Source organism: Ischnura elegans, chromosome 9 (genome assembly GCF_921293095.1).
Source record: "Ischnura elegans chromosome 9, ioIscEleg1.1, whole genome shotgun sequence".
Classification (NCBI taxonomy): domain Eukaryota; kingdom Metazoa; phylum Arthropoda; class Insecta; order Odonata; family Coenagrionidae; genus Ischnura; species Ischnura elegans.
In genome coordinates, this window is record NC_060254.1 from 2718380 (window position 1) to 2733820 (window position 15441).

At 40.4% G+C, this 15441-nt stretch overlaps 1 protein-coding gene across 1 annotated transcript in view; it reads left to right on the forward strand.

Annotated features, from left to right (window-relative positions):
• Nucleotides 1-5964: 5964 nt before the first annotated feature.
• The window catches only part of LOC124165854 (receptor-mediated endocytosis protein 6 homolog), a 103260-nt gene continuing 93783 nt past the window's right edge, over nucleotides 5965-15441 (forward strand). Inside the window, exons 1-5 of the mRNA XM_046543380.1 lie at nucleotides 5965-6116; nucleotides 6541-6676; nucleotides 11897-12073; nucleotides 12578-12725; nucleotides 13390-13646. Coding sequence (XP_046399336.1) covers nucleotides 6572-6676; nucleotides 11897-12073; nucleotides 12578-12725; nucleotides 13390-13646 — 687 coding nt within the window. The 5' untranslated portion in view covers nucleotides 5965-6116; nucleotides 6541-6571. The remainder of the gene's footprint in view (nucleotides 6117-6540; nucleotides 6677-11896; nucleotides 12074-12577; nucleotides 12726-13389; nucleotides 13647-15441) is intronic.

The window sequence follows — 15441 nt, forward strand, 5'->3', positions numbered from 1 at the left end:
AGGTCTCCCCTGTCATCACAACACCAACCCTCAGCTCACATTCCATATAGCATCCCTTAAGTCATGGAGCTTCCCCTCCAAGATTTCTAAACGACATTCATTTGATATGTCTTTCAACACTAAATTTATGCGAGCATTTATTAAAAGAACGAAATGTGAGTTGCGGATGGTTCGGCATAGTTATAATTACAGATATTCGAGAGGAAATAAACCAAAAATCAAACAAAATCATATTTGGTAACAAATGAAAATGACGATTCATTATCATTAGTCAATGTTGACCTGTAATTGATTGAAACATGCTAATAATGAGTCGAAACTATTGTGCATCCTTGCATAAATGTGGAAGAAGTGTACTCGGTATTCTGTGACGTGTCCTAGATCAATGAATTTATATCAGTATCAAGAATTTCTTTTCCTTCTGGGTATCCTTACAGAATGCCTCCTATTCCCTTAAGCAGCAGAGATAAGAGGTCTTAAGAATTTTCACGCCTAATATGGGGGAAAGGAACCCTACTCATGTGTATGATAACAAGGAAGTAATTTTTAGCCATGATGAGAAATACGAGAACAGGCCGGGTCGTAGTGCGTAAATCAGTCGAAGTAAGCTAAAATCATGCATTGGGCAAGTAAAAATAAACGGCTCTTAAAACAGTCATTTGACTTTAATGCCTACCGACTGAGAAATTGAAAAATTTATCACGAAGTGAAAGTAGAACCTGGACTGCCCAAGGTGAACCAATAGAGACCCACGCCGCTAAGTATTTCGCTGCAGCCCTTAGAAGGCAAAATTTCACAATAGGGTCGATTACTCAGACAAGAAACCGCAATTCATTATGAGAATTCGGTTAATGAAGTGGGAAGATTAGTTACGAGGAAAAATGATCTTCTTCATTCAGCCATTCTCTGTTTAAAATTAAAAGATGCGAGAAGGTACCGCCCACCCATGAGTTGGTGATGCCATTACATCTCTGATAAATCAGAACCGATCAGAGACGGAAAGCATTTCTAACTAGTGAACCGTCTAGTTGCTCTCTTATAATAATAGCCTAACCTTCCTAGACTAATAATTGTTGTATTTTCTTTGTAAGCAGTTATTTTTTAATTGTACGCACAGTGGCGAATCTATGGGGGGCTAGAGGGGGCTATAGCTCCACCTTAGATGTCCAATTCACACTATATAGAATAGTAATTTTTCGGACCCCCACTATGCAACGCACACACGTCGCGAGAATGAATTGACGAGAAATAGGTGGTTAGGAGTGAAACAAATAACAAACAATATGGTTGATTTCCAACAGTAATAATACATTTAATAACCAAAGTAAGCTTTAGGAGCACAATACATAAAATACTAAATTGCCTGAGGATAATGTACTCTTGCCGTTGGGAAGAAGCCGGGCACGAGAGAGAGTTCCTTCCTTGTCTGAGGTCAATAGCAGAGAGAGCCAGCCAGGCGGCTTACAAGATCGCGGCCGCGCTCGAAGCAGGCGTGAGAGGGGAGGTGTAGGCAGAGGAGGGGAAACAGGTTTCACGCTGACGATTCACCTTACAATTGGGTAAACGGTGGCGGAAAGTAATTGAAGTTCACACATGCCGTAAAGAGGCCGACACCGTTGGTGAATTCACTATAAATTGTGAGCAGTTCACAGGACGCGAGGATCAGCGGCACGCGTGGATCAGGCAGGTACGACGTACTCTGTAGCTTCGCGAGATTGGTACTCAGGAGCTCGCGAATCGTCTCCTCGTGGTGAAGTCTCAGAGGGGTCGAGTCTCAGAGGGGTCGATTCTCAGAGGGGTCGAGTCCCAGAGGGGTCGAGTCCCAGAGGGGTCGAGTCCCAGAGGGGTCGAGTCCCAGAGGGGTCGAGTCTCAGAGGGGTCGAGTCCCAGAGGGGTCGAGTCCCAGAGGGGTCGAGTCCCAGAGGGGTCGAGTCCCAGAGGGGTCGAGTCCCAGAGGGGTCGAGTCCCAGAGGGGTCGAGTCCCAGAGGGGTCGAGTCCCAGAGGGGTCGAGTCCCAGAGGGGTCGAGTCCCAGAGGGGTCGAGTCCCAGAGAGAGGGGTCGAGTCCCAGAGGGGTCGAGTCCCAGAGGGAGGGGTCGAGTCCCAGAGGGAGGGGTCGAGTCCCAGAGAGAGGGGTCGAGTCCCAGAGAGAGGGGTCGAGTCCCAGAGAGAGGGGTCGAGTCCCAGAGAGAGGGGTCGAGTCCCAGAGAGAGGGGTCGAGTCCCAGAGAGAGGGGTCGAGTCCCAGAGAGAGGGGTCGAGTCCCAGAGAGAGGGGTCGAGTCCCAGAGAGAGGGGTCGAGTCCCAGAGAGAGGGGTCGAGTCCCAGAGAGAGGGGTCGAGTCCCAGAGAGAGGGGTCGAGTCCCAGAGAGAGGGGTCGAGTCCCAGAGAGAGGGGTCGAGTCCCAGAGAGAGGGGTCGAGTCCCAGAGAGAGGGGTCGAGTCCCAGAGAGAGGGGTCGAGTCCCAGAGAGAGGGGTCGAGTCCCAGAGAGAGGGGTCGAGTCCCAGAGAGAGGGGTCGAGTCCCAGAGAGAGGGGTCGAGTCCCAGAGAGAGGGGTCGAGTCCCAGAGAGAGGGGTCGAGTCCCAGAGAGAGGGGTCGAGTTCCAGAGAGAGGGGTCGAGTCCCAGAGAGAGGGGTCGAGTCCCAGAGAGAGGGGTCGAGTCCCAGAGGGGTCGAGTCCCAGAGGGGTCGAGTCCCAGAGGGGTCGAGTCCCAGAGGGGTCGAGCCCCAGAGGGGTCGAGCCCCAGAGGGGTCGAGCCCCAGAGGGGTCGAGCCCCAGAGGGGTCGAGTCCCAGAGGGGTCGAGTCCCAGAGGGGTCGAGTCCCAGAGGGGTCGAGTCCCAGAGGGGTCGAGTCCCAGAGGGGTCGAGTCCCAGAGGGGTCGAGTCCCAGAGGGGTCGAGTCTCAGAGGGGTCGAGTCTCAGAGGGGTCAAGTCTCAGAGGGATTGAGATCTTGGAGGGATTGAGAAAGTGCCCATTATGGCACATCTTCCATCTTCACTGATGTCTTCCACCATGCTGTCATACCTGAAAGTAAGAATTCTTATGGTGAGGTCATAAATTATAAAGTGCTCAACAAAAACTTACTAATTGCACAATCAATCTTAGATTTGTAATGAGTAGTATGTGATCAATTTCCTTCTGTAGCAGACTCCAAAGAAAATGCCAAAATGTTCTTACATAACTACATATAAAATTTGGAACTGGTTTTTGTTGAAACTTATTTTTCTGTTCCAGTCAGCACAGTTACTCCTAAGCATGAATGATTTCTTGGCAAAATAATACATCGGTAGATGAACATACTCAGATGGGTTACATTCATTTGAAAGTTTAACTTACATCATTGCATTACTTGGTCCTTCTTCTTCGACAATGCCTGTGGTATCCCTCAGCCTTCCTGCCCTGAAATTCATAGGCATCTTAATACAGAAAAGTCATGACTGTTAAGCACCATAAATGCAGGAGAACAATGATACATACTCAAAAAATTATCAGCTACATGAAGTGATCACTTACTTATGCATCTGAATTTATGCAGACCCAGGACTTGCCCTTAGGAGCATTTCATGCGCCCTTTTAAGTAAATCTGGGCTAGCCGATGGTGCAGATATGGAGCTTACCTGCTCCACACAGCAAAAAGATTTCATCCTTTACGCCTCCTACCCTGCTTCAGGTTATTCTTTCTTTCTCCTGCCCAGATGCACTTTAATTCCGTCGAGGACAACTCCTCCAGGTCGTTTATGTCATTTCTGCCAGGAGGATAAATGATAACACTGAATGAAATTGAAATTTTGATTTCAGGAAAAAAACTATGCGCATTAATATACCGCACAGTCACACGGCTACCATGAAACTAGGATTTGTTTAGCAAAAGAAGATTGAACAGAAACTTGTTGAAAATAAAATTTCTAGGTCATATGGATGGATGGGTTTTAAATGTAACCCAAGCCCAGAAATCGAACAGTTCCTGTACTCGCAAGTTACGGTACGTACACTCCAAATTACGGTAATTACAATGTATATACATTAATACTCACAAAATTAGGTACCATAAAACTGCTTCGATGTGTTTACATTGTTCAGACAACCCTGCTTTGCAGCTGCACGTCATATTCGCAATTGTTACATCCAAGTCGTCGGTTACTTTCAGCTCTCCAGTTATTTGTAGAGACGACTTAGGCAGTAATTCCACTTGTTTGCTGAACTAAGGCGAAAATGGACACAACATCTTTCCTTCTTTCCCTTAGCACCGACAAGTACAACCAGGCTTTCAGTACACATTCTCCTTCAATTTTTAATATTTCTTGAGGAAGAATTTCCTCCCAAAAATGCAGCCATGATGCCGAACGACTAAGTGAGCTTGCCACTCATTTTCCTCTTAAATATCGCAAGTGTAGAAAGGGAAGTTTACAAGAAAAGGAAGAAGTAATAATAAAGGAAGTTATTAAAGATTTCGATGAAGAAATCACTAATGCATGGGATGCTGGTGAAGTTAGTAATATTAGTGAGATGCTGATGAGCATGGCTGAGCTGTGAGAATTATCAGTCACGAAGATAAAATAAAAGAGTTTTAGAGGAATCAGTAAAAATGTGTGATATACGAAGAATCCATTGAACGGGGGTGAATCTAAAAACAAGAAAGAAAATCGTAAGAAGGTAACAGGCCTGAGATATTAGCACGAGGCAGCAACGCTGCTAGAATTCCGCGTATGAATCACACGTAAACCTTACTCCTCCGCCCCTTCACTTTATCACCATCGCGCTGCTTATATTTTTCGCCGGTAGTGGGCGTCTGCCGGGCTGGAATCGCGAATACCCAGGGGAGGATCCAGGATTTCTTTCTGGGGGGGGGCACAAGCAAGGCCGTATCCAGGAATAGGGGGGGGGGCACAATGATACCTCGTAATACAAAATGAACGCAATGATAATGGGACCGTATTAAAAATATTGCATATTTTTTTAGGGTCTAGGGGGTGCACGTGCCCCCCCATAGATCTGCCTATGGGCACAGAGTATACTCTGTGACCATAGGCAGGCAGAGTATATACTCTGTGCTATGGATATATACCCACCTGCATAAGCGGTAGGTGTGAGATTATTAAATTGCGGAATTTTAAAGATAAATGGTGAGTTTTACGGCTTGCTGAGGGATCTATTCATCCTTAAACTATTCTATTAGTAATATCGATCCAATTATGTAAAATGGATTAAATATAAAAATATCTCTGAGCTCCGGGGGGGGGGGGGTTTATCCCTCAAAACCCACCCTCGCTGCACCACTGATTTACTATGTATATATTCCGCATGAAAAGGCAAAATAAAACACACTGCATGCATAGATATGATACGAATATATCTGAATTCGATCTGTGATAGATGTATTTTTGCATGAAAAAGGCTATTTCTCAATAGGATTTGTTCCAATTCCAAGATCAACCTTTTGAAAACATGACATGTTGCTTGTAAGGTAAACACTGTTTATTTCTCAATGTAATTTCTAAACCACCACCCTTTGTTAACTACCTTGGTCGATTTTCAAAGCATTGGGAAAACTAATTATATTGAGCTTTCACTGCGATGTGGTAGCATAATTACGCATAATTTAAATAATAAGGGTGATGAAAGGACGGAGGTATCTTACCAACACGAGGAAAACTGCACGTTGCAACCTTGAGATTGACGGGGTAAAGGAATATAGCCCGTAGACAGAAAAAATATACACCAACATTTTGCATATCTCTTGGGATACGGCATGCATGATTCTTCTCGAGGAATTTCTATCAGGAAAATGCGGAATTTATAACTTCGTAAGTCACCGACAGGACCAACGTTCGAAAATAGTACCGAATCGCAACGACTACTATCGATATTTATTCCTGTGATCGATCCAAGGGTTCGAAGCTCGAAAGTCGAACTATCGATATAAATCGTACACAATCAATTTCTCCCAGTGTAGTTTTCGATTCGTTGTCAAAATGGCTATAACCTTACAACGTTCTTGGAAAGAGCATTCCGTCTGCTAAATATAAATACTGATAAGTTTTTTAATATTGCTCGGAATCTTAATTGTAGATAGTCACCATCTGAACGGGAACATTGCTTGAATCTGTCCTCAAATGTAAGTGAATATTTTCAGTAATGTTTTTTAGCATGGAAATCTTGAACAGAAACGGGACGACGTAATATGATAATACTTTTAATGTATCATCCATTGAAAGCCGTGTGACAGTTTGATAGATGGCATTATTTTGATTTTAAAATTATTTCATTGAATTTTTTTTGCCTTTAATGATCACCTCATTAAGGGTATCCCTGCTTATCTCCGCGAAAAAAATGTTTCCGAAAGCCAGGCGTTTAGAAGTGGGCGTACGCGGGGATTGTTGATAAGCGTAATCGCCTGAAATAAACCCTTAGCTCCCTTTCACAACTTTTGGAAACTATTAAGCCTTGCGCGTTTTATTTTTAGCGGAAGTAGCAATTTCCTCAAGTTTGATGTGGAGTGTGTATTGTGTTTAAGGTATATGTTCGTTGCTCAATTTTAGCCCAGAGTGGGGTTTGGAGATATCTGCGGAAATGGTTTCCTTGCAATGGGAGATTGTGGAGCTTGCTAACCATTTACGGAATGAAAAGCTCTTTGTAGCCTCAGAACAGCAAAATTTAAGAACGCTCAATAAGGAGGTAAGTTTGTGGCTCTTCCTTATTTTGTCGTAATACTGTTGTTATTGTAGTGGTATTCTTCATTTATAAGATTTTAGCCCCACAGAAGATTTCTTACTATGTAAAAAATGTTAATACTGACGTTTCTCCGTTCCATTGTTCAATTTTCGTTTATATCTGATTGCTGGTGAAATAACAGCCCATTGTGGTAGTGGTTTCTTGTTTTTTATTCAGAGTAGCGAGGCAAAAAAATAATGTGAATCATTGGCAGATGTAAGACTCAACGAGCAGACGTTAGTGATTCACGATTGCCTCATGAACTGTCCTTGGTGTTCTTGGCAACGTTGCGATTTTAATTCTTGTGAGCAGTTATAATGTTCACAACTTCATTTCATGCATCTATTTAGGATTGGGGTAGCGAATTGAGTAGCCTATTACTAGTTACAATGTCTTAGTAAGTAGCTTAATTTGTTAGAAAATAATTTAAGAGTGAGTTATGTCATTCATGATCGTCCAATTTTTCTTCTAAACTCATATTAGAAAGTAGGCCATTCACTTTCTGCAAAAGAAGAAAATTCAGTGCTCCAAAACGTCAGAATAAGATCCATTCTGGTTACTGAATGATCAGTAGTCTTGGGTTACTAATTCATGTTTACACCATCTTTCTTGGTCCCTCAGAAACCATCACCATTTGTTAGTATGGATAGTTGTATTGTCAGCCACCTTTAACTGATTTATTTGTTTAATATTGCAAGTATTGTTATCTGAGTGCATGCAATTCACATCCGAGGGCTATGATACAGACAGCATAACCTTATTTGGGAGACTAGATTTATTTCACAGCAGGACTGTGGAACCGCAAATTACTGGTTTGGCTGTTCTACATTTTTTTAAAATAATGCTTATTCAAGTGAAGCTAGAGCGACCAGTTGTAAAATAAATATCCACAAACGACCATTGAAGAAGTTATTATTGTTTGTTCAATTTACACCCATTTCTCAATTAATGCTCTCAATTTTTTTCCTTGAAATTTGCATACACATCTCCTCTTGAAAACATAAAACTCAGTGCGGAATAATGCAAAATAAAGTATGAATGCATATTGGAGGGAATTGATTTGGGTTGGGTCACATAATCAATGGTTGGAAGCATCACTTGGTGAAATTTCTTCATATTTAATAGGAAAATTAAGTAAATTTCCCATGTATACTATTTGGTTGAAAATAGGTCATGACAAGTGCATCGCCAGTCTAGATGATGACAGGGTGTTTGTTAACTAGTCAGCACTAAAAGATAATGTGTAGGAAGCAAAGTTTTTATTTTTCCTCCCTTTCATCCAAATTATAAATGTGTGAAATTTACAGTTTTTTATTTCAAAAAGAAAAGGATGGGTCATTTGGTCATCAGCATCAAGAGATGCTTGAACCATTAGGTCCGAAAATATACCTGGTTTTGATATCACTTATTTAAAAAATACAGCAGACTCCTGATTATCCAGCTGCAGTTTATCTGCGTTGCGGATTATCCATGCATGATTTTTACTCTCGCTCAATATTTTCCACGATCTTTATAAAAAAATAAACAGCAAAGTCATTGGAATTACTGCATTAATTCTACGATAAACTGGGCTTATTATTTCTGTTAGAATCCCCAAACGTAAAACGAAAGCGATCGTATGCTAGCTGCATTCACGGGAGCACCGTGTTCCTGTTTTCCAAGTCTCGCAGTGCACGACCATGCTTCACTAAAAAAATCGCTAACTGGTGAAGAAAGCTCTCATTGAGTCCGGGAAGCACTCTAAAATAGCAGAATAACTCCATAATTAATAATGTATTGTCTGTTTCAGGTAAATTATGAACATTGCAAGATATTTAAGTGGAAGTTTGGGTTATCCTTGTTTTCCGATTATTCGTGCCGTCCCTCGCCATCATTAGCATCGGGAGTGGACTGTTTCAAGATACTGCCCTCATTATTTCAACGATCTCATGTGAGATTGGAGGGGGTGGGGGAAGGGATGAAGCCAAATCTCACGCAAACACGTCGCGAAGTGGGGAGAGGGTGTCCTAAAATGTCCAAAATCTCCTCACGTAATTAATGGACTAATAATAATAGTAATTTATTTGCCCAAGGATCTACAAGAATATATAAGACACGTCAAAAAAAGGGGAAGGAGATTCATACAATTTAATAGATTAGAAACGTAATAAACTATTGAGGTTGTTCAATCAGACTGAAAATCACAATTCAATAAATGAATTTAGTATATGAAGGGAAAGGCCAGTTATACCACAGAAATGGGCTTGTTCACCTTTTTCTCCATTGCACTAGAGTTTTAAAGATAAAGAGATGTATGCAACAATATGTATTTTTCCATATTTCGATCAGTCTCATGCCCCTCGAGCTATTTGCAGTGAAATTCTCTCGTGCTGATTGGCTCAAGAGGTCTCTGCAACTTCTCGGCCTCGGGCACGCACCCTACGTGATTCCTTGTCATAAACACACTGATGAACAATTCTTTCCATCAAAAATTGGGCACACGTGAATGACTTCATGAACCAGAACTTAAATGATGTCACTTGCTCATGAAAAGTTGGCAGCAACTAGTAGATATCTTGATTTTAAAGTTACGAGAAAATGACTGAATGAAGAAGACATTTTTCTATTTATAACTCATCTTCAGTGATGGAAACGTACTGATAAAATATAGTTGGGCTGAATGACAAGTGCACGGTCAAATCTGTAATTAATTTCAATTATAAGTTACTCTTTAAAAATGTAGTCAGTAGGATTGCATCCACTATTACAATAACATTTAATTTTGCTCCTGTACATGATGCAGATGCGGACAGTATTTTCTCAAACAGCAATTACTATCTAACAAAACAGCATTATTTCTCAATGCCATTGCATAGAAAATCAATTAAAAAAATTTAAAGATTTAGATACCCTTGAGATGAATTAGTATTAAAATATTACTCGCTTGAGCTTTGGATTAAATTGAAAGTAAAAATTACATGTAGTACAACTAGTGGGCGACAGATCAAAATGTGAAGAAGTAACTGGGTCTCTTTATTTTTCTTACTCTATCACAACTGATGATTAAAAAAATCATGAATTGGTGTTTTCTACTATGCTCCTGACATTTTGCATTTTAATTAAGACTTGAATACTGCTTGCTGTTTGTATGACTGTGGCAAGGGAGTTAATATTATATCCACAGCTATTTAGTACATATTTGAAAAGGTTCTGTCATAAGTACTATACACATATTTGAAAAGTTTAATTCTTTAAAAAGATAATCTTGTGTGTGGTAAGTTCCTTCTTGGAAGTGTAGTATTATTGAAAGTAGGATATTTGAAGAATCAAGTGTGATGCATTATACATTACATTTACCTATTTTATGCTATTTTTTCTATGAGTTGATGATATTGCAAGAAGTGAAATATGTATGTTATGAAAGAAATTTGGTTGACAAAATGTTTAGAATGCTTGGCTTTGCCTTGGGTTTTCTAGAGAGAGCTTGCATTCATGTTACCAAAACATGCACTCTAGAGGTAGCACTTTTTTATGCAAATATATTTTTTGCTCTTAGCTGTGATGGGAAAGGAGAATGTCATATGCGATGGAATTCCTTCATTTTTCCTTATGTTACATTGATATTGATTTGTTTACCCTATATTCCATTGAAAGGAATATGACACTTCAATGTGAGTGCTTGTAAAAAGCACTAATGGTCTTTTAAAAGATAATACATTCACTGTTTGAACTGTGAGACTCCAGCTGCTTAGTGTATGATCACCGAGTATCTCTCTGAAAGCTTCCCAGTGAACCAGACTCAAGAAATTGAAGATGAAGTGTGTGAGGAATACAATCTTTTACTAAAGGCCTGAAATGTTGAAGAGTAGCCATTGATTTTTCCATCATGAAAACTGTATATGTACCCTTTAGCCTGCAAAACTTGTGAGTTTTTGGTAAAGCACTCGATCGTAGTTCTTCCCCACCCCCGTTGCTCATTTGACCTTGCTGCTTGTGATTTCATCTTGTTTCCCGAACTCATGTGAAAGGTAGAAGATTTGGAATTGCGTATTCCCAAGATTGAAGCAAATGCTGAGAGAAGGAGCTGAAGGATATTATAAACTAAGCGTACCGGGGCAGTTGATCTCCAGTGGAAACACTGTTGGGATAAGTGGGTGCACTCTTATAGAATTTATTTTGGTTGGCCCGGTGTGTGTTGGGTTTTAGGGGAAAGAGGGAATGAAGGAAGTTTTGAGGTGAGTCTACATTAATAGGTGTTCTTTTTTCAATCTCTCATACCTTATTTTAATACTTTCCACCCATTGACACAACCTTCAGTCCTAAACTGCCTACACTCTCTCCTTTGCACCTTTTACTTTATATATGCTGGGCCAGCCAAAAAAATGTTATCTAGGGAATGGCACGACTGTATAGAAGTTGGTTAGTAGGGGACTAGTTTTGGAAATTAAATGTTTGGATTTAACGTTGAGTTTGTTCACTAATGACTGTGAGCAACTTATGCAATTACAAGCCTGAAGTGATTATTTATGTACTAAAAAGTTGTTAAATAATTGTTTGTTACATTTATGGACCAGGATGCTATATTCTGGAAATTTTTAAGACTAAATCCTTGATATGCTGGAATGGGGTTGTCCACTCAGACCTGAAATTGCAATTTAATGAGATAATTTGGTAGATTGATGGGCAGGATGAGTGATAAAGAGGAAAAGATCTTCCTCATTCAGTCATAACTAGAAAATGGAATCATGCAAAAATTGCTGCCCACTCGTCATGAGTTTAGCGATGTCATTAAAGTTCTGGTTCATTAAGTCATTCACAAGGGCCCAATCTTTGATGGAAAGAATCTCTCGTTAGATTGCTTACGGCAACGAACCCCATTGGTTGCATGCGCAAGGCCAAGAAGGGGAAGAGAAGCAGTGAGCCCCTCAGCCAGAGTCAGTGACATGATTAATTTATCAGTGAGCCCGTTGATATGTCACCAGAAGTAGGTGACCGATCAAAAGATAGAAAAACTTGTGTCTTATTGTCGCAATCTGCAAAAATATAAAGAAATGGTGAATCATCCCATTATGCTCTCATTTTATGTTTTGACTATAATGGTCACCCTGTAACATGCCAAGTTGTTGGTAGTGTTAATATCTAGTATTACTTCAGTTGCCAACCAGCATGCACAATATTTGTGATCGATATTATATTTGAATGTAGGTATCGAGTGCATCCACACGGCTTGCCCAGCTCATTTGGATCCTCTGCCAGCAGCGGCTCAATCTCAGACGCCTAATTCTCTCACATCCCGATTGCCCTCCTTACGTCTGCACGAGGAGAGCGAGGAATTTGGATGCCACGCGATTTGTCGATGGGCACAAAATATTGGGAATAGAGGTAATTGCTACTGATTGAGTACCACTAAGTTTGCTCTTCCTGCTATGGGGAGAAAATTGAAATCGAATCTAGACTTTAATTCTGGGCTGGCTGGAGACTTTATTGTGCTTCAAGATGGAAAGTTTTTGCCTTGCTAATGGTTTGAGTTTAAATGGATAAATTTTTATTGCCCTGAACATTTAGTCAACTTTTTTGACTGCTGGATGTATAGTTTGTCTTGCCGCCTAGTGTTTTATTGTCAGTGAAAACGTTTGCTAAATCATCCTCCTTGATTATATGCCATGATGAAGCAACCTTACTTGAATCTTCAATGTGGCCAGGCATGATCAAATGATTGCTTGTCCAGTTGAATCTCTTGCATTGCATAATTTATAAATATATTTTTTCCTCTCTTGATACTTTTCTCGGGAATGCTAGGAAAAAATTTCCCTTTGAATACTAAAACTGGAATCTGTTTTCAGCTCATCTCAAATAATTTTTGACGTGGTATTATTTTTATCCTAGGAGTGTTCTCGCTATGGAGACTTCCTTCTTGTGCTGCGCTCATCTCCCAGGCTCCTTGCCTCTTGTCTCACAGCTGCATCGCAACCCACCGGTGGTTCGAAGAGTCAGTCATCTAACTCTTCTGTTTCATCAAATTCTTCTTGTGATGGTAATATTAGTTTGCATTTATTTACAGTTGTGGTTTTTGGCTGTTTATGGCCAATGTTCCTCTGCTGGAGCATTGTCCTTGTTGAACCTTAAATGTCCATGTGCCTGTATGTGCATGGGATGAAAAGGTGTGCTTTTTATTTTGCATTTAATGATGCAATTACAATGCCATCACAAGCAATATGACAACGTGAGCTGTGAAAAATATTGTAGTGATAATTTTTCCTGTTTTCAAGAGCTACACAGCTCTGATGATCCTTGTCATTATTGATAGAAATGATTGATTGATTTTGAGTTAATAATTTCTGTCCACCATGGCAATAAATTTTTGGACAGAAGGAAGAAATGGCGTCAAATTACAAGCTGTGAAGCAAAGTATTTGGAAGAACTTAAATATTTTTATTCTTAAGTTGGGTAACTTTTATATCTCAGAGGAACATGTGGGTAGATTTGCTTCCAGTGTTAACCACCATTGCATTAGTTATTTATTGTAAGAGCACTTGAATGATGTCATTGAGAAGCAGTGAATATACTTAATGTACAAATGATGTAATTGTTGGATGACATTACTGCAAAATAAGATGAAGAGGAGTACACACAGTTTAATGTACTGGTCTTTTTAGGTGCTACGACTCTAATGTTTGTACTTGGCATCTTATTTGTAGGTGGCAGTACTGCATGTGGTGTGGGATCAGTCATTGGTGCTACAGTGCCTTTGCTGCCTCCAGAAGCGCTTACAGGAATATACAATTCCTTGTTATCTGGCCTCTATGGTGGCTGGGATCTAGAGGATGACACTGATGAAGATGCTGAAGATTCTCCTGTGGACCGAGCAGCTTGGGGGGCCATGGAGGACCCTCTGCCTGATGAAAGAAATGTTCCCTTCCTACTCAGACTTCTGAGGCATTTAGCCAAAGTTCAGGTTAGTTATCTGCAGTGGCTGTGCTTCTGGGAAACCCTGGAAGTTTGGGAATTTCATTGTGGTTGAAAAGTCATAGAATTCCAGGGAAAGTGAGGAATATGTTTTGGAAAATCACCTTTGCTCAAAATTCCATTCGTGAAATTACCTTATTGTCTTCTTTACTTTCCTTATTCTTAGCTGATAGCCACTTCACCCTCCTGCGGACTTTGAATCCCTAATTTAGCGGGCTCTCCATCTCTAATTTAGCGGGCTAAGACTTCACCAGCACATTTGGGCGGCAAGTTGAGTTAGAGTTACAATGCTGTATTTTGTTTCATAATAAACTAAATTTATTAACGTTGAGATTAACTTCCTTACCGTGATTAATGCAACAAATAGAACAAACCGCTATATTATTTTTAAATCTAAAAAAACTTTAAAATGTTTTGAGAATAACGTTGTACCACATGCAATTGTAGCTATTGATGAAGAAAAGATGAGGATGGTAAATTAAAGACAACACAATTAACTATAGTGGTATGTACTGCCACATGGACTACCCCATGGACTGCCTCATTAAAAGTAATAGTAGCCTTTAATCACCAAAAACTGATATCTGTGGGATCTGATCCATGCACAGATTGTTCTGTCCCTCCAGTAAATAGCTGCTCTCTAAAAATTTCCAAATACAGCAGACTCCCGATTATCTGGCTGCGGTTTATCCAAGTTGCGGATTATCCGTGGATGATTCTTACTCTCACTCAAATGTTTCCACGATCTTTATTTTTAAAAATCAGACGCAAAATCATCGGAATTACTGCATTAATGCCACGGATACACCGGGCTTATTATTTCCGTTGGAATCCCCTTCGTAAATTCGCATTCACAGGAGCACTGTGTTCCCGTTTTCCAAGCCTCACAGTGCGCAACCGCACTCCTTGATCACGGATACACGTGGCGCAGCAATTTCAATCCGAGCAACTTATGCGAGACGCGACTACAGGGTGTGGTGCCTGACAGTGTAGTTTCCGACATCGATCAGTGGTTTTGAAGCATTTGTGCAAACCACTTTTCTGTATCCGTGATCACAAAGCCACGGATGTGTGATTTTTGAAACCAGGCCTTACATGGAGCATTAATAATACGAGTACAACTACGTTATTGCCGCTAAAAATATCACAAACTGGCGAAGAAAGCTCTCAATGAGTCTGGGAAGCACTCTTAAATAGCAGAATAACTGCATAAATAATAGCAAACTGTTTGTTTTACGTAAATTATGAACATTACAAGACATTTAAGTGAAAGTTTGGATTAACTGTGTTTTCCGACTATTCGTGCCGTCTCTCCCCATCATTAGCCCATCAGGATAATCGGGAGTGTTCTGTATTTTTACCCAGTTCACTTAATTACTTTCTTACTTAATTTGTTCACTTAATTGAATGCTTTTTCAAAATCCATAAAGATAGCAAACTTGTCCTGGATTGTGCCAAATGTATGGAAACCAGTCTTTTAAAGAAAAATTAAATATCTTTGGAAATTTGCCCTTAAGTTTTAATTTGCAACAGGTTAGAATTCCACCAGATTAATCCTGAAAAAATTCCATGCATTCATCATGGTTATACTACAGGTTCCTCTTTACCAGTGTTCTCGTATCTGCTATCGTATCACAGGTTATACCAGTCTTTTAAAGAAAAATTAAATATCTTTGGAAATTTGCCCTTAAGTTTTAATTTGCAACAGGTTAGAATTCCACCAGATTAATCCTGAAAAAATTCCATGCATTCATCATGGTTATACTACAGGTTCCTCTTTACCA